The sequence below is a fragment of the Melozone crissalis genome, unplaced genomic scaffold (assembly GCF_028551555.1).
Source record: "Melozone crissalis strain CALT ecotype California unplaced genomic scaffold, PUWL_Pcris_2 ptg000036l_1, whole genome shotgun sequence".
In the NCBI taxonomy this organism is placed as follows: domain Eukaryota; kingdom Metazoa; phylum Chordata; class Aves; order Passeriformes; family Passerellidae; genus Melozone; species Melozone crissalis.
The window spans coordinates 14989858-15007988 of record NW_026535814.1 but is presented as its reverse complement, the minus strand read 5'-3'; the positions used below and the strand labels follow the sequence as shown (position 1 = coordinate 15007988).

Genomic DNA, 18131 nt, shown 5'->3' with positions numbered 1-18131 from the left:
CCTGCTGCTGAGGATGAGGAGCGTTCCCCTGCTGCACCATGGGGTCCCTCCCACAGTGTGCCAGTTCTGCATTCACTCTGCCAGCATGAGTCCACCCCATGGGCAGCAGTCTTCCCCAAAATGCTGCAGCATGGGTCACACTTCCATTGGATGCAGTCCTTCAAGGACCAGCTGCTCCAGTGAGAGCTACTCTCTCCATGGGTCTCCCACAGGATCACAGCCTCCTTTGGGCATCCCCTGCTCCAGGCTGGGCTCCCCCGGGGCTGCAGGTGGATCTCTGCTCCCCCGTGCCCTCCCTGGGCTGCAGGGGCACAGCTGCCTCAGCCTGGGCTGCTCCAGGGGCTGCAGGGGAACCTGAGCTCCAGAGCCTGGAGCAGCTCCTGCCCCTCCTGCTGCACTACCCTGCCTGCCTGCACGGATGCTCCTCTCACATGTTCTCACTCCATTCTTCTCTGGACACAATTAAAACCTTTTTCTTATTAAGTATGTTATCATAGAGACATTACCACTCTTTCCAGTTGGCCAGCCTTGACCAGTGGAGCATCTGTCCTTGGAGCTGCCAGGCTCTGCCAGACATAGAGGAGGTTTCTGGCAGCTTCTCCCAGAAGCCACCCTTGTAGCACCTTGACTACCAAAACTTGGCCCTGCACACCCAATACAGGATGGTTTTGAGTATTCTGACCAGTAGAAGCAACTTTGCAGAGTTCTGGCTGTTGTTTGCATTCCATTGTTTGTCTCCTGTCCTCCTGAGTGGTGTTGGAAGCAGCTGGTGGTTTTCTTACTGACAAAAATACAAAGGATCACTAAGGCTAAGAGACATTCAAGGCCTAACCTGTCCATGCTTTTGAAACAGCAGCTGAATTTCATTCTCATTACAAGACACTGTCAAATAAAGAATCAACTAGGTTACAAGCCTTAACTCAAAGTTAGGAAACAGCTTTGGGCATTAATTACATAAATCACACAAACATTTTGGGTATTTCATTATATTCAACCCTAGAGACTGACATGGAACTTATCATTGTGCTTGTTCTCTAATTTCTGCTGTCCCTCACCACAGTTGCAGTTTTTGGTGCTAATGCTCTTGAATCATCTTGGGCTTAAGGATGACAGGTCAAAACATTCCTCAGCAAATGCAAATAAAACTGGCCCTTCACTTGTAGCCTGCTGCCACCATCACCAGTTGGGCAGAGTGCCAGCAGAAGCGCATCCTGCTGGGGTCCCATCTGGCTTGGGAAAGCTCCAAAGTGTGAGACAGGAGGCACAGGGGCCAAAGATATGGGAGGGAGCTGCTCCTCTGCTGCTCAATTCTGTAAATCCTGCCAAGTGTTGACTATTTCCCCACAGATGAGCAGGGTTGAAGTGTCTGAAGGGGAAATTCATTCTTCAGCTGTGAGAGTTCACCTGTGCTTCTGAGGATGTCAAGCAAGCTCATTTATTTTTTTAAACACAATCAGTATGGGCTTTCCCATCACTGGGAACAAGGTGATGCAGGCATAAGTAAACACAGCAAAACCCAGCAAGATGTGAAGGAATGCAGCTCTGATGTGTTTGGCAGAGAATCCTGCTTCCTGTGTCCTGAGTGAGTGGTAGAAGGCTGGGGGTTGAGGCTCCCTGATCGTTTTGATTGTCCTTCTCCACATCCCCCCGGCCTCCCCTGCCCTTGAGCTGCACAGGCGAGGACTCTGCACAGTATTCAAGGTACTGGCACACCTGTATCTCCTGCAGATAACTGAGGTACTGTCTGCCTGTTGCTTTGTTTCTTGAGGATTCCCATTTGTCTTTTGTTGCTGCCTGAGATCTGGGCAGATTCCACTTGATCCAGTAACATGACTGTCAGTGCAGCCTAGGCCAGAACTTTTGACTTTATACCAGAAGGCAAAAATGCACTTGGACCAATCTATACCTACGTCTTGAGGTGGCTCTGAGAGGCCTACAATGTGGATAGCAGCTGGAATTTTAAAAAAAATTCATTTTTCAACAAGGAATGTAATAGGATGTGCTGGTTGGGAGCACCAGCCAATCTACATCATGTCTCTTTGGGAAGAAATTGATCTGTCTGAACCTTCTTACATTGATACAGGATAAAAAACAAGAACAGGTCTGTTTACTTGAGCCTCTGCTGGCTGCTCTACCATGCTACAGCTGCCTTGTCTGAGGGGCTGCAGATCCCTGACAATATCCCAGAGACTCAGCCCATGCAGTTTGCATCTGCTGCTGAGGTTTTCAGTCCCATATGGCTGAACTTTTCACTGGTATTAGTCCTGTCAGATCCCCCATGCTGGGATGCCTTTCTGTTACTGTCCCCTCTTCAAGGCAAGCAGGTTTGAGTTGGAGGACACTGTCCAGCTCTTAAAGGTATCAGCAGTGATGGAGCTGGTCTGATGTGCTGGATGGGAAGGAAGAGCTCAGAAAATCAACTGTACAATGGTACAGTTGATCAAACAACTGTATTCACTTCTAATACAGGTGTCTTGGTGTATTTAAGTACCTTAGCTGTAACTTCGGTGTCTGGACACCACAGTGAAAATTGGCTTTTCCTCACTGTTGATGGAAGTGTGGTAGAGCAGATGGTAAATCCAGATATTAATTCCCATCCTTGGCCTTCCCTAGACTTCGTTTCCTTTGCAGAAAGCTGCTGCATGATGCTGGAGCTGACATGCTGGCCTGTTTGCAGAGAATCAAGGGCTCTTAAATGAATTCTTGAGATGAAGTAGAAAATGATCTCTTATGCCCATCATTCCAACCCAATGAGACATTTTCTTCCAGAGCTGCTGTTCTCTTTTTGTACAAAATTATATAATTTAGAAAATGAATTGTATAAGACTCTCTTGTTGGCTGTGCTGAACAGTCTGTTCAGATACAAGTGTTTATTTTCAAAACCTTTCAAGGTACTCAGTATCCAAATGACCAAGCATTTCCTGGAATTGTACCCAGATATATGATCTGGTAGATGTGCTCTGAACATGCCCCTGAATCAGTGCAAACATGACTGTGGCTCCCAGTCCCCTTTAATCAAGGTCTGCAAAGTGGCTGTTGGGTAATGCTGTGTTTCAAGAGCTGTTCCCTGTCCCTTGTTTGTCCCTTCCACTTGACAGGGAAGCTGTTGCTGGCAGGAGCACTGGGATGGGTGATGCTGTCATGATGGCTGGATATGGGTGTTGGTGCGGGTTGAGGCGCAGTGTGAGCAGCAAAGGCTGCAACTCCCGAGTGCAGTGTTCTAGGAACTGCAGGAGAAAGCTCTGGACAAGAGGATGGTGTTTGCAGCTGGTAAATGCCAGCAGAGCAGGGCCCCTGGCTGAAAATCCCAGAGGACTGTCTGTCTGTCTGCCTGCCTGCCCACCTGCCTGCCAGGGGTTACATGGCTGGCTCGTGTTGGCTCTGCTGAATCCCGCTGGGCCCTGGCACCTTGCCTGGGCATCGAAAAACATCCACACTGTCCTCCCCTTGCTGTGCTTGAGAGCTGTTGCTGCAGCCTGAGTGGGGGGAGAGGGAGAGTCCTGCCTCAGCCTCCCAGCCACCTGGCAGGGCAGGGGAAAAGTAGTGCAGCCTTTTCTGCTGGCCTTGGGTCATTGCAGCCCTTCTCCCTGTGCAGGGCAGGCAAACAGCCTGGCCTGGCTTCCTGGTGGAGGCTGCAAGCCACCAGGAACAGCTCACAGAGCAGATTTCCAGCCCCACCCCATCTGTGGGTAGTGCAGACCAGCTGAATTCTGGTCTGATTGTAGCTTTCTGTGCTGCCCTGTCCCAAGCACAGACACGATGGGCTGTAGTCAGATGAGATTTGTGTTGTATCACCTTCCCTACACCAATGTCCAGGGCCTGAGGTTCGTGAGTACCTGTTGTCACTTAAAAACACTGTCCTCAGCTAAAGAGGACAAGTTGACTTCAAACAAGTTTATAATGCAGCACCTAAAGAAGTTGTGGATATCCAGAACCCACGAATGCGTTAGCTCTGACTCTGCTGTTGTGGTTACCTCTTTCAGGACTATCTTACTGAGTGTAATCTCTTTGCTTAATGAGCCCAACACATTCTCCCCAGCCAATGTGGATGCGTCAGTCATGTTCAGGAAATGGAGGGACAGTAAAGGAAAAGACAAGGAGTATGCCGAAATCATAAGGTGAGCTTTGCCAGTTGTGATGCTGGGCTACCAGCATTCTGCTTTGAATCCTGTCGAACAGGCTGCTTCCAGAATTTGCTGAAACCAGCTTCTCACAGAATGTAATTTGGTAATTAATTTCAGTGTCTTATTCAAAGTCCATGCTTCAGGTCCCTCCAGAATTTTCAGCACACAGAAACAGTGCAAACTTCTGGGGCAGGAGGACTGGGCTGATTTGTCTTCAAATTGTTCTTTTTTCAGACTAATCTGTCATGATGCTCTGCAAAACCTATTGGCTACTAGTAAATCCCAGTCTAAGTCCCTGCTTATCTTTAAGCCCTGCATTGCTTGGGATGTGATGCAAACTGACTGCATCCTACTAATTTTTGTGCGTAATGCATGCACGAATCATAATCTTGTCCCTCCAATTCAAAGGAGCCTCAGCAGGATTTGTCAAGGGCTTGCAGAGCTGGGTTGGATTAGCTGGAACCAGTGCTCAGTCCTGCCCTTGGAGAAGTCCATGGTTCATCAGGAGCTGCAGGGGGATGATGTGAGCGTGGGCCAGGGCTGCTGTGGAGGGACAGCCCAGCCTGGAGCAGGACTGGTGGCGTGAGGCCACATCTGCATTGTCCCTGCCATCTGGGCAGGCAGGATGTGGCCCTGGGTGGGGCCAGCGGGGCTCTGCCTGTGCAGAGAATCCTCGGGTCCCTGGGCTCCAGCAGGGCTGGGTGCACTCCATGCAGGGAATGGCAGACTGAGGGCCCTGGGTGGGCGAGGGGACAGGCTGCCATCTGCTCCTCCTGCTGGGATGCAGCACCAGGCCTGGCTCGGGGTCATGGAAAACACTTGGCTCCTGTGAGCCCCAGGCTGTGCTCTGGGGTGTGCCATGAGCCCCAGCTGCTCTGCCCCTCCAGTGGGAGCTGGGAGCTGCCAAAGGCTTGTGGGAATTGCAGTTTTGAGCATGCTGTGGGAGAGCAGTCAGCAGCAGAGTCAATAAATCACCCTAGGAAATCCCTGACCATCCCTGCAGTAGTGAATGGAATTTGCTTTGGCCTCTGGCAGGTCTCTAGTGCAGAGCCTGTGGAATAGCTGATTTCATGAGAGGGTGTGTGCTGCAAACCCCCTTGGCATGCTCCCAGGCCTGAGGCTGCAGGAACCAAATCTGTTTCCAGTGCTGTTTGTGGTGCGTCCTGCCAACCTCAGCTCCCTTCCCAGCTGCCGGGAGGGCGGGGCAGGGCCTGGAGAGCAGGCGGGGAGCTGAGCCACGGCACCCGGCCCTGCTCACATTCCTGTGTGTCCTTTTCCCGCAGGAAACAGGTTTTGGCTACCAAAGCTGAGGCAGAGAAGGATGGCGTGAAGGTCCCCACTACACTGGCAGAGTACTGCATCAAAACTAAAGTGCCTTCCAATGACAACAGCTCAGATTTGCTTTACGACGACTTGTACGATGACGACATTGACGATGAAGACGAGGAGGAGGAGGATGCCGACTGTTACGATGATGATGATTCTGGCAACGAGGAGTCGTGACCTGCTCCCTCTATGCCCCTGTACTGCCCTGCCGACTCAGGCCAGAAGGGAGCAGCGGTAACCTAGCAGCAGTCCAGCAAAAAAGTGGGGGGGAGGGGTGTCAAAAAAAAAAAAAAAAAAAAAAAACCCAACACAAAACTTTGTCTCCTGCTGTCTCCTGTTGTATGGATCTGTTCGCTCCTTTTTTATGGACCTCTTAGAGACCCTCCACAGAATGTCTGAATTCTTGCATTCTTAACCCTTTCATCACTGTATTACAATTTCTTTTTAAAAAAGAAACTCCCCTTTTCACTTCTCTACGAAATGCTCACAGCAAAACAGGTTTGCTCGTGTTTAGATTCTTGAATTAAATACAGTCTTGCATTGAGATGTTTAATGTATTTAAAGCTGGAACAAACCCATTGGAAGCCGGGTTTTTGGGAGCTCAAAGTGCTGCATTTACTGGGAAGAAAAAAAAATCCCCACGAAGCAAATTGCCAAGGTTTAGCTGCTCCATTTACAATAATAGCGTGTGTACATTCGTTTAGCCTTGTGGTGGTGGCTTTTCCTTTATAAGGTGTGGGGCGGAGAGTGTTAAAGCTACTGTGTGTTGAGCTTGATGGGATGTTACTGAAAGGTACAGTATTCCTTTTCAGCCTGCTAAGTTAGGAAATAGCTGGCCCCTGGAGCCGCAGAGGGCACAATCAGCTTTGTCTCTGGAAAAGGCTTGTGAAATGAACCTAAAATAAACACTTAACACTTCACATCTGTACAACTGAGCCCTGGGTTGCTATTTTTTTTTTTTAATTTTTTTTTCCTTTTTTTTCCCCAGGCTAGGATAGGGTTGAAAAAGTTCAGTTTAGCCATTCTGCTGAGATCTGCTGCCAGCTGCCCCTCTCTGGAGGGAGGAGAGCAGATGTGCATCCTGCTGCCCAGAGGGCCACCATTCCTGCTGGATTTATTTTTGGCAGTGGGACAGAGCAGCAGCCTCCTGCCCGTGCTGGCTGCAGCCCCTGCTCCCTGCAGCCCCAGCCCTGGGCATCGGCAGCTGCCTCCCATCGCCTGTGTGGGTCACCTGCGGGCAGGGGCTGCTCCGTGCAGCCCAGTAAAAACACCTGACATGCACTTGCTTAGACGTAGGTTTGTCTGCACTGAAAAGGTAATCAACTATAGGGGAGGTGAAAAGGTTTATGATTTCAAAAAAGACAATCCAGGTGATACAGTGTGAGATAGATCCTAGCTCTCTGATGATGTCTGGAATTCTGCCCACTTTTCAGAGGCATTGACTTCCATTCTAATTCTCTGCCTAAACATGGGAGCTGAAGTTATTGGGGTTTCGACTACACACAGAAGAGCTCCTAAAGGAGGGGAATTCTGTTTGTCCTCCACCAGCACTTGCATTTTTATGGAGGCAAATTCTTTACTGCGGTTTTTCAGCAGAATGGTAAGAGGTAGCATTGACTAGATTTTTTTTCTTTTTTCTTTAAGAGAAGTACTTAGCATGCATTTCCCAGAGGAATTCAGAGGAGAGCCCGCGGGGCCGGCGGAGTTGGGAGCTGTCCGTGTGTCCGGTCTGTCCGTGTGTCCGTGTGTCCGTGCCGCGGGGCAGCGCTGGGCTCTCCTGCCCGGCTCCCCGGGGCACGGCGGTGTGCGCAGCCAGCCCCAGGGCAGAGCGGGCCAGCAGCGGGTTCTGACGGGCTCTCCGCTGCTGATGCTCCGTGCTCAGCCTCCCGCATGTTTTTGAGAGCCCTCGGCAGAGCTTAGGGCGCTCCATCGTGGGCAGGGGGATCCTGCATATTCCTGCCCCAGACCCCTCTTCCTCAGGCGCTCGGCTCCCCCGTGCAGCGTGCTCGAGTTCCGTCCCGCAGGATCCCCGGATCGGCAGCCGGGCCTGGCGGCCCCGGGAGCAGCTCGGAGGTGCTGGCCCTGCTTGGGCGGGACCCTGGGTCCCCACAGGTACAGAGGCATCACCCTGACCAGAGCCCGCGCCTCCCCGCCGTGTCTCAGGGCTTTCCATGGTACGTCCCCAGCTGCGGTCCCTCGGGGGTGCCTCGGTGGGAGCAGCCTTGTTCGGGATCCGCGCCCGGGGCAAGGCTGAGCAAAAACTCCGGGGGCGCTGCCCGGACGGGGAGGAGAGGAAGGCCCTGGGGGCTCCGCAGGAAGCGAGCGAGGCAGATCTGTTCCCAAAGTGTTGCTGGGCTGGGGTTTGCAGGGACAGTCCCTGCCCGGCGGTGCATCCCTCTGCCCGAGCGGCGATTGATTCCTTGTGCCCGGCGCTGCCTCGGCCGCCCGCCCTCCTGCTTGCATGTTACCTGGGAAGGCAGCTGCACCCTCCTGAGCTGTCAGCCTTCCTCCAGCAAGGACTTACCCAGCCCCAGCTGCTTTCTGGAGCCTGCAGCGGGGCTCCCCTGCGTTTAGTGACAGTGTGGGGCACCCCCAGCTTCAAAGCAGCCCTGCGAGGGCAGCGCCAGGGCTGGCAAATGGGCCCCGATGCTCCCGGGTGCGGGGCTGGATTCGGGGCCCGCCAGGGCGGGGACACCAAGCTCCAACTTGCAGGCGGCTGTGGAGGGTGAGGGAGCAGAGTGCGGCAACACTGTCTTTGCTGATGGCTTGGTTGGAAATGAGGATACTGCATCTTTCAGGATTTCCCTTGTACTTTTGACCGTCTTCACTGTATACTCTCCAGTGACTTGTATTTCCAAGCTTGGTGTTGTAAGATGCATTATTATGACTCTTCTGTTACCCCTTTTTAATGACAAAAAAAAGCAACCTCTTTTGAGAGCTCCGACATTAACCAGACTAATTTCTCTTCCCCACTGTCCTGTGCAGTGTCATTGCTTGTTGACTTGCTGGTTTCCTTTTTTTGAAATACAACTGAAGTATGAGGGGATTTTTTTGAAACTATTTAAGAGATTGCAGAAAAATGTTTACCTGCTCTGTGTATTCTGGGTTTTTCTTAACCCCTTTTCTCCTGTTTCAGTCAATATTAGCGTTTACATTTGCAGCTACATGTCCCTTCAAATGCAGTTTTCAACCATTCTGAAACCAGCAGGGTACACTAGGTTTCTTAGTAGTTTTCTTAGCTGAACTCCCAGATCTTTTCCTTTTTTTCTTCAGTATAATTTACCAGAAAGAATTAACTGATGCATTTTTGTGTTGTCTTCTCCTTCAGTAGTTATATTTTGTCTTTTCTGCACATCTGTCTACTAATAAAAATGTGAAATGAAAATATGCTGTTACTTTCATGTTTGAACTGGTTGCATTGCATGGGTTCCTCAAAGCTTTGAATAACAGCTGTTCACGACCTCATTGCTCCTCTGGCATCAATGGACATATTTATACACCAATATCTTTAAGTTTATTGCAAAATAATGCTGCAGTTTGACAGCTGCCTGCACCTAAAACTAAAGAACAAACTGATTTAGAGGACTCTGGCAAAAGGCCAGACCTTTGCTGTTATATTTAGTCTCCCTAAGCAGGAAGGGGCAGACCAGTGAGAAGGTGGTCTGTGGATTCATGTGACCAGAGCAGGGATGCAGGATTTGGGCCAGAGCTCCCGGTGCCCTGGCAGGGCAGGAGCACGGAGCTCCTGAAAGGGATGGACGGGGTGGGAGAGGAGTTTGACTGTGGGGCCAGGGAGAAGCTTTGGCAGAGAAATTGAGGTCACGGCTGTCAGCCCTGCCAGGTGCCAGCCCTGCCGGTCCCGCGCTGTTCCCTGCAGGCTCGGGAGGGGAGCAGGGTGTTTGCAGTGCCCAGCTGCTGCAGTCGAGCTAAAATTAGTGGGACAAGTGTCAGGGAGTTGCACTGGCTGCACTTGGTATCGATGGCAGCACAGCAACTGCTGAGTCAAATGTGGCTGGAGCCCAAGTGCTTCTGCTGCACAGCTGAGCTGGAGGGAGTGTGATGGCATTTTGGAGCTGCCTTCCCAAAGCAATCTCCAATCTCTGGAAAGGGGCCGGGAGGGATGGTTCTGTCTGGGACCTGGGCTGCTCGTATCTCCTGCCTGACCCTACAGCACTGGGCTGCCCAGAGCTGCCAGCAGCTGCTTCCTCCAGCAGCAGTGTGGGACCAGAGGAAGGGCAAGGGCTCCAGCCCACCCTGCCCTGGTTAAGTCTGGGGGGCAGCAAAGGGGGGTTTTCCTCTTCTCTCCTTGGTGGCCAAGTGCAACTGGGCAACCTTGCCTCTGCCATCAGCAGAACAGGGCTTAGAGTGAAATTGCTGCAGGCAAGTCCTGCCAAAGAGACAATGTGGGGGAAAGGGGAAACATTTTGTTGAGTCTCACAAGGAGGAGAGGAGCCTGCCTGTGGCTGTGTGGGCAGGACCCCAGAGCAGCTGGGAAGGTGTGAGTCCTGAGGCTCAGGGGCTGCTGGGGGTTGGCACCATCTCTCCCCTGTTGCTTTTCCCCAGCTCCAGCTGCTGCTGGACACGCACGCAAGAACCGAGCTACACCTGCGGGGCAGCGCTGGATGTCTGTAAACAAGACCTGGAGAGTGAAGGCAGCTCTGGGGCAGTCTGTGTTTTGAAGAGGGTGAATGAGGTGCTGCTGCAGTCTTGTACAAACTGATGGGCCCCAGCCTGCAGAAACATTTTTGCCCTCCTTGACATTCAGGCCCCAAAGCTGTTGACAGTGGGACAGCAGCTGAAAAGGGCTTGGAGCAGCTGCTGGAGTTCAACCAGTGACAAAACTTAAGGCACGGCAGAGGAATGCCATTGTAATTCTCCTGCTGTTCAGAGCCTGGGGGAGGCCTAGGTGATAACTGGGCCTCACAGGGCCAGCTGAGAAAGAAAAATGGTTCTCAGGGTAGAAACAGATTTATTTTTTCTTGTGGATACTAAAAGAATAAAAGCTCCTTGCCTGTTGTGTGTTTCACATTTACCCACTTCCTCTGCTGCACAGGGACAGGGTGGTCAGAGGGTAAGTCTGGGCAGGAGCCTTCTTCCCTCAGGAGCTCTCACACCCCAGCCCTTCCTCCCAGTGGAGCCCATGGACCTCGTGAGCAAAGTGCGAGGGCAGAGCTGCAGCTGTGCTTTGTCCTTACCAATGCAGCTGCTCACAGGGACTGGAGCACCATCCCAGGAGAACCAAAGGCAGAACGGGCTGCTCATGGCAGCAGGGAGGATGTGGCTCTGGATCCCATCCCTGCCGGTGGTGCCCGAGAGCTCTCAGCACGCAGGTGAACTCGCTGTTGTCAGACGCACCTGCTGCTCCTGCCCTCCCAGCCTGGCTGCTGCTGCAGGAGCAGGCAGAAAGGGACATGCTGTAAAACTGCTCCTGGAGCCTTTGAAAATGCAGACAAACACCGGTGGTATGATCAGATATTTATTAGGTGGAGGAAGGGCTATAAAGAAATGAAACTCCTAGAACATTCACCGCACTGGTGCAGGACAAGAAGGACCAGGAGTTGCCTCCAAGGTTTTTGTTTTAAAAAAAGTAGGGAAGGACAGATGAAGTTTCCATCCAGTAGCTCTGGCTGTCCTGGGAAGGTGGCTCAGGGCAAGAAGAGGTACAAGACACAGCTTATACTTTTATTTAAGAAACCGCTACATAGTTTTTCCTCTAATGATGCAAAGGAGGTTCCAGGACACGCTGAGCCATCCAAAGTCTCTTGCTAGAGAAAAACACCACCAACAAAAAACCCCCGCACAAACAAAAACCAAAACCCTGTCCTTTTTATTATTATTATAAAAAAATTGAAAAATTAAAAGTTGAGACTGCAGCTCAAGGCCACAGTGATGAAACTGCCCACAAGAGCTTGTCTTCCACAGCAAGAGGGCGGGCGGGAGGGAGGGAGGAAATGAAAGAAAGGGGAAGGCCTACAGAACTTTTTTTGCTTCTTTCTTTTATTTTCCCCCTCTAAAATAACAGCTATATTGGGGGTCGGGGGGTACAATCAAACCAACAGGACACATCTTGATTTAGGTTTTTGGAAGGGCAGGTCTTCTTATTTGTCTGAATTTAGAACTGCATTAAATAAATGGGCTCCAGCTCCAAAAAAAGGGCGCAGTTTGTCTGACAGAGTTAAAAAACCCATAGAATTTAAAATACAAAACAATGAACGATGCCCTGGTGCAGATGGAAAATGAATAATTAGTTTTCCTACAAAGAAAATAAAGGAGGCTGCAAGATGGAGAAATCCACATTTAGGCTCTATTACATTTACAAATACATACATAAATATATTACATATAACAGCAACTCAAAGAGGAAGCAGGCGAGTCACACAAGAGGATGGCTGGCTGGCTGCAGTTCTCCCCGCACAGACGTTTGGCTGAGCAGTTCCTTTTCCTAATAATTCCAAGAATGGGCTTCAGCTTTTATTTTCTTTTTTCTCTTTTCTTTTGTTTTCTCTCTTTTTTTTTTTTTTTTCTTCCTCCTCTCCTTTCATTCTCTCCCCCCTCCCCAGTTTCGGGTTTAGTTTGTCCAGTATGGAGAAGTGCCATAGGCGGTTTTGGTAGCCTGAGACTTTTGCTGCATGGTGCTGGATTGGTTGCGTTGGCCAGATCCACCCTAGAAAAGGGAAACAAAGGAGACAGGAGCATCAGCTGCCACAGTACCAGCATTCCCAGGAAGACAAGCCCACCCCAGCATCTCCAGGGACAGCCCTGACACCCAGCAGTGCTGCAATGCTCCCCCCTGCACAGATCTGCTTCTGCCCTGCACCATCTCTGCATCCAACGGTCCAGGCCAAGCATCCATGGGCACACCAAGCAGGAGCTTGAGATGCACCACCCCACTGCCTCCCAAGCACAACAGGCTCAAGCACAAGGGAAGTGAGGAGCAGGGCCAGGCACAGCAAAGGAGCTTTCCCAAGGTGAGCCAGACAAGGATGTGACACATTTGGAGCACAAAATCATGTCCCATTACTGGACTATAAAGCTGAGCACTGTTTTTTTCAGGGAATATTTAGTGCTAGGAAAGTAAACACACATGCAGGTGAAACCAAATCAGAGCTGACATGCAACCTGCAGGGGATGCTTGATTTTTCCCCAGAATCACAGCACAAGTGCTCACATCCTGCCCTCCTGCCCCCCTGACAGGGGACAGCAGCACCTGCCTTGGCTTCAAACCCCACAAACCATCCCTGCCCAGCCCACAGCAGGATGGGCTCCTCACACAGTCACAGCCTGGCTGAGGCAGGCAGGGATCTCTCGAGGTATCTCGTCCAACCCCTTTGCTCAGGCAGGATCACCTAAGAACCAGCTGCCCAGCATCATTCCCAGACAACTTCAGGGATGGAGACTCCACCAGCTTCCTGGGCAGTGCTTGGTCCCCATCCCAGCAAAAACATTTCCTCTGATATTTAGAGGGAACTTCTTGTGTTCCAGTTTGTGCCCCCTGTTCCTGTCACCGGAAAGAACCTCGCTCCATCCTCTTTACATCTTCCCTTTCTGCACATTGATGGGATTCCCTCTCAGTGCTCTCCAGGCTGAACTGTCCCAGCTCCCCCAGCCTTTCCTCACAGGAGACAGGATCCAGCCCCTCCATCAGTCCTTCCCTGGGCACTCTCCCACACACCCACGTCTGTCCCACCGTGGGGAGCAAGCACTGGACACGGTGCTGCAGCTGTGGCCTCACAGGGCTGAGCAGAGGGCAGGAGCAGCTCCCCTCACCTGCTGGCAGTGCTGAGCCTGGAGCAGCTCAGGATCCCATTGTCCTTTTCTGCTGGAAGGCACATGGCTGCATCATGGTCAGTCTGCGCTCACCAGGCCCCCAGGGCCTTTTCTGCTTTCCAGCAGGGGGTTCCTGACTTACATTGGTGCACAGGCCTGCTTTCTCCCCAGGGACAGAAGTGGCATTTCCCCTTGCTGAACTTCAGCTCCCCTCCCCAAGCTGGTCAACAGCCAGTGCTGCCAAGTCCCTTTCCCAGTGAGCAAAGCAAGCAGCAGAAGGAAACAAGCACCCCAGAGCCCTGCTGGGAAGTGGAGCAATGTGCCCTTGGGGATGCTGCAGAGGCAGAAGGGCCTGACTCACCTGCCCATCCTGCTGCAGGTGGTGATGCAGCATCTGGGAATGAGGCTGCTGATGTGCAGGGAGGATGTGGAGAAACGGGGCTGGAGCATAGCCCGGGGCAGCACCAGGGTTGAGGGGCCCAGTGGATCCGAGAGCAGAGGGCAGGCTGAAGGGAGGCGGAGTGCCAGCATGGAATCCCTGCTTGTCAAACGTCTGCACAGGGGGCAATGGGCACAGCGTCAGACACTGCTGTGAGCAGACCCAGCGAGAGCAGAACAAGAGTGGCCCAAACACACATCACCTGAACCTCTCACTACCCCACGAGGAAGCCAAGTCACACTGAACACCTGCAAGCACACCAGAGGATGAGTTTCAGCTCCTGTTCTCACCCATATTTCTGCACTAATGGCTTTTGAAATATTTATTGTCACAGACATTGTAGGGCTTTTTTCCCCTGACCTCTTTCCATTCAGAGGGACATGGGATCACAGCAGCTGCCTAATCAGTCCTTCCCCCAGTGAGTGGGTTCAGCCTAGAACTACTCAACCTATCCAGGGCAACCCAACAAAAACACAGGAAGCTGCAGTAATATGTTCCTCCTGCTGGCCAAAGCTTGACCCCAAAGCATGGAGCTGACAGCTGGCTTCCTACCTGTAAGCATGGATGGCGGCCAGACACCTATTTCCCCTGCTGAGCATGCAGGGAGGAGCAAAGAGGAGCTGGACATAAGCCCACTGCACTGCACAGCTTGTCAAAGCACCTTCTGCTTTGCCTGGGCAGCTGCACACTGAGCAAAGCCACAGGAGACAGGAACCCTTGGGCGTTAGAGGCAGGCACTACTGCCTGTCCCTCTGATGGAAAGCAAACAGCCTCTCAACTCACCTGCTTTGGGGGGCTATTTGGACTAAAAATGCTAACACCCACAAGTTCATTTGCACCCAGGACACTGCTGGCATGGTGTAGCGTGGGCAGTGTGCAGCACAGGGAGCACTGAGCCTCTGCCAGCAGCTGCTGTCAGGAGCTGACACCGCAGAAACAGTGGGACAGAGGATGAGGCTTCACTCCAGCAGCAACCAGCGCCAGGGTTAGAGATGCCGTGGCCTGCTGGCCCTGAGCCTGGCCAGCCTGGGAGTAGGAGTCATCAGCCTTGGGCCCTGAGGGAGGAGGGTCCAACACTCCTCACCTGAGTCTTGTTATAGACTGAGCCACTGATATCAGGCACACCCGTGTTACTTGAGGTCACAGAAACACCTGGAAAACAGAAACACCACCAGGGGTGAGAATGTCACCCTGCCAGCCAGCACAAGCCCAAGCTTTGCTCCCAGCACCTCTGGCAGCCTCAGGGGATGCACTGCCCTGCTGGTTCTCCAGACCCACAGCACCCCACATGGGAACAGAGGAAAGGGCTCAGCTTCTGGTTCCCACTGCAAAAGCCCACTGGGATAAATCACCCAGGTCCACACCCAGCCATTAACACTCGGATTCTGTTGTGTTGTGTTTCGCTGCAGGATTCCAATGCACCAGGCAGCAGTTAGCTGCACTGACCACTCACTGAAGCCCACTGAAAGCCAGCATTCCCCTGGATCAGAGGTGCATTTGGCTCTGTTGCAGCACTCAAGAGCTTTGCAGTAGTGCCCTGAGTGATGAGACTCAGCATCTCCTACACATCTGAACCCCTGTCCTTTCACACCCTACAGAAGAGTGAAGTCTGCAGTGCCCCTCTGCCCTGACAGAATCAGCATCGCTGCCTCAGAGACACTTATTCACAGTTTTACAGAAGGTGGCTCTGGTAATTCCATTTGGGTCAGAATAAAGCCAATGGTTGCTTTGTTTGGTGAATCAGAGATCTGGGCTCAACGGTACTGCTCCAAGCTTTTGTAACCCTCCTTGGGCACTGCTGGATTGCTTGGACACTTCCTGGGTTGCTTCTCCACTGAAAAGAGCGTGACCACCTGGTGTTTCATATGCCCAGCAAATGCTTGGTCCTTGCTTGAGAATGAGGATGAACCACATAGTGCTAAGCAGCCCAGTACAGGCTTCTCAGATCTAACCAGCATGTGCCAAATAAAGCTTTTGTATGAGCTGCATAAATTCTTCAGCTTTTATGGTCACAAAGGAAACATTTCCAAGCACGACACAATGTTACGAGTGTGCTCAGGCAGCAGCTAGACAGCCCAGAGATGTGTGAAGTGCCCTGCTCCTCTCTAACACGTGGGTGTCTCAGGTGCCTACCAAGAAACTTAAAATCTAGCTATGATTTGGCAGAGGAGCATTTCAGCAACAGCACTGAACTGCTCAAGTTTCAAAATCACAGCACTGTTGAAGATCACTATACTCTTCAGCAAAGAAAGCTCTGGCTTAGGAAGCAGCTTACCATTTCTCCCACATGTAATTGGTCCAAGCTGTGCATCAGCCACACAGATTTTTATGTGAAGCTCAGCAATGAGGTTCACAAGGAACAACTAAGCCATTAGAAAAGCATTTTGTGTATGGGAGATGGAGAAACAGCTTGGATCATGGCCCTGTTTAGCGCTGGCTGCTGTGTTGACTGGGAGTTTGCCCTACTAAATCCCACTCCAGGGGAACCTCCAGTCTCAAAGCATTACCTTTCCCAGGTCCAGTGCCGGCAGATTTGCTTTGTGCTTGAGATGAGCCACTGTAGCCTCCTTTGCTGTAATCTCCAGCTGCTGTTCCCTGCGTTAAGTCGTCGTAGCCTGCACAAGGGGTGCACAGGGAGGGCGTCAGGGTGCGGAGCGGCACTGCGCTCGCGGGGCAGGGGGGCTGAGCCTTACCTGCACCGTAGCCGTGCTGGCTGTAGCCACTCGCCTGCTGAAAGGGAGTCGAGGCCGTGCTCAGGTTGACTCCGTGCTGTTTAGCAGATGCTGGAGGTACCTGGACAAAGCACGGGACGAGAAGTGCTGTCAGCTGGAACACAAGCTGGAACACAAACTCCCTCTGCCATCTAGTGGGGAAGGCACCCTCCACCTCGTGTCAGGAATTCAGTCTGGAGTTGGGAGGACTGGGATGGCATGGGACTGCTCACAGCAGTAACTTGCTATAGTGGATTTGTGTCACAGGATTTCTCCTAGAGCTGTCCCAGTGATTGCAGCGCAGCCCTCCCTCAGAACAGGTTGTGTATTTCTTTCATATGCTGAATGTAAACTTTTACCCACAAACCTGAGAACAACCACAGAATCAAAGTAAATATCAATTCCTGCCTGAGGCTGTTCATAAAATACTAGTCTACAGGGCCCTAAATAGCCTCATCTACCCTTCTGCCTGGAGCAGCACCTCTTCCCAAATAACCTCCTCCTCCTGAGACTTCCAGCCCTGCTCTCTGACTTAATGGGGTCTCCTCCATCCAGGCTCTTAGCTCACTGACTCAGCTTTGGGTCCCCCCTTGACTCTCCAGGGACTCATAAGGGCTTTCAGGAACAGCAAGCCCACAAAATGCAGCTGTCAGTTATGTACAGAAACTCACACAGGGGTCCATGAGTTCTGGCCTGTCAAATATTTTGTTTTCTTCTGGGTGAGATTACAGCTATTTTCTCATGCTGCATGTTTTTGGAGATCTCCTGCAGACTGGGGAAGCTGACTCTATTCCACTCTAATGAGAATCCACCTAAATACTGACTCCAGCTCTGGAATGCTCAGTATGAGGAAGCTGTGGACCCGTTGGAGCAGATCCAGAGGAGGTCACAAAGGTGATCAAGGTGATGAGCTCCTCTCTCCTATGAGGACAGGCTGAGAGTTGGGGCTGTTCATCCTGGAGAAAAGAAGGCTCTGGGGGGACCTTACTGTGACCTTTCTCCACTCAAAGGAGGCTTATAGGAAAGGTGGGAAAAACATTTTACCAGGCCCTGTAGTGACAGGAGAAAGGGAAGGTGTTTTCAATTGAAAGGTGACAGATTTAGATTAGATATAAAGAAAATAATCATCACTACGAGGGTGGTGTGGCACTGGCACAGACTACTCAGAGAAGATGTGGATGGCCAATAGCCCTGGAAGTGTTCAAGGCCAGGTTGGATGGGGCTCTGAGCAACCTGGTCTGGTGGAAGGTGTCCCTGCCCAAGGCAGGGGGATTGGAACAAGACAGTCTTGGATGGTACCTTCCAACCCAAACTTTCCTATAATTCCAAGAGGAGTGGAGTGTTTGGGCTGGAGAAAGCAAAACTGGAGAGGCATGCAGGGAGCACTACAGCTGAGGCTGTCACACTTACAAACATGGTTGGCCCATACTGGAATGCACTGGGAACACCGGGCATCCCAGCATAGTAGGGGAGCCCGGTGTAGCTGTACCCTGGGGGCAGGGTCGGGTTGAGGAAGGGCTGCTGAGTCGTGTGGTGAGTCTGTGTCTGGTTCTGCTGTGGCTGGGCCAGCGTGGTTGCAGGAGCAGGAGAGGCAGTGTCTCCACGGCCAAATTTTGTTACATCACCTGTGAAAGAAAGAACTGGTCAGAAAAGCTATCAAAGATACTGCAAAAGTGGAGAATTCAATGGACTTATATCCTCTGAACAGGAGCAGACAACTACAGAGCAGGACACATCCTACACCTGAAAGCCTGCAGTTTATGG

At 51.7% G+C, this 18131-nt stretch overlaps 2 protein-coding genes across 5 annotated transcripts in view; one reads left to right on the top strand and one right to left on the bottom strand.

The window, feature by feature from the left end:
- The window catches only part of UBE2R2 (ubiquitin conjugating enzyme E2 R2), a 51041-nt gene extending 45276 nt beyond the window's left edge, over positions 1-5765 (top strand). The window contains exons 4-5 of the mRNA XM_054283535.1: positions 3984-4118; positions 5408-5765. Of these exons, the coding sequence (XP_054139510.1) occupies positions 3984-4118; positions 5408-5627 (355 nt within the window). The 3' untranslated portion in view covers positions 5628-5765. The remainder of the gene's footprint in view (positions 1-3983; positions 4119-5407) is intronic.
- Positions 5766-11926: 6161 nt separating this feature from the next.
- UBAP2 (ubiquitin associated protein 2) overlaps positions 11927-18131 on the bottom strand; it is a 184234-nt gene continuing 178029 nt past the window's right edge. For all 4 annotated transcript variants that reach the window (XM_054283484.1, XM_054283485.1, XM_054283487.1 and 1 more), the window contains 6 exons: positions 17778-17992; positions 16350-16449; positions 16164-16271; positions 14741-14808; positions 13579-13770; positions 11927-12114 (listed from right to left, as the gene is read on the bottom strand). In XM_054283484.1, the coding sequence (XP_054139459.1) occupies positions 12019-12114; positions 13579-13770; positions 14741-14808; positions 16164-16271; positions 16350-16449; positions 17778-17992 (779 nt within the window). In that variant the 3' untranslated portion in view covers positions 11927-12018. The remainder of the gene's footprint in view (positions 12115-13578; positions 13771-14740; positions 14809-16163; positions 16272-16349; positions 16450-17777; positions 17993-18131) is intronic.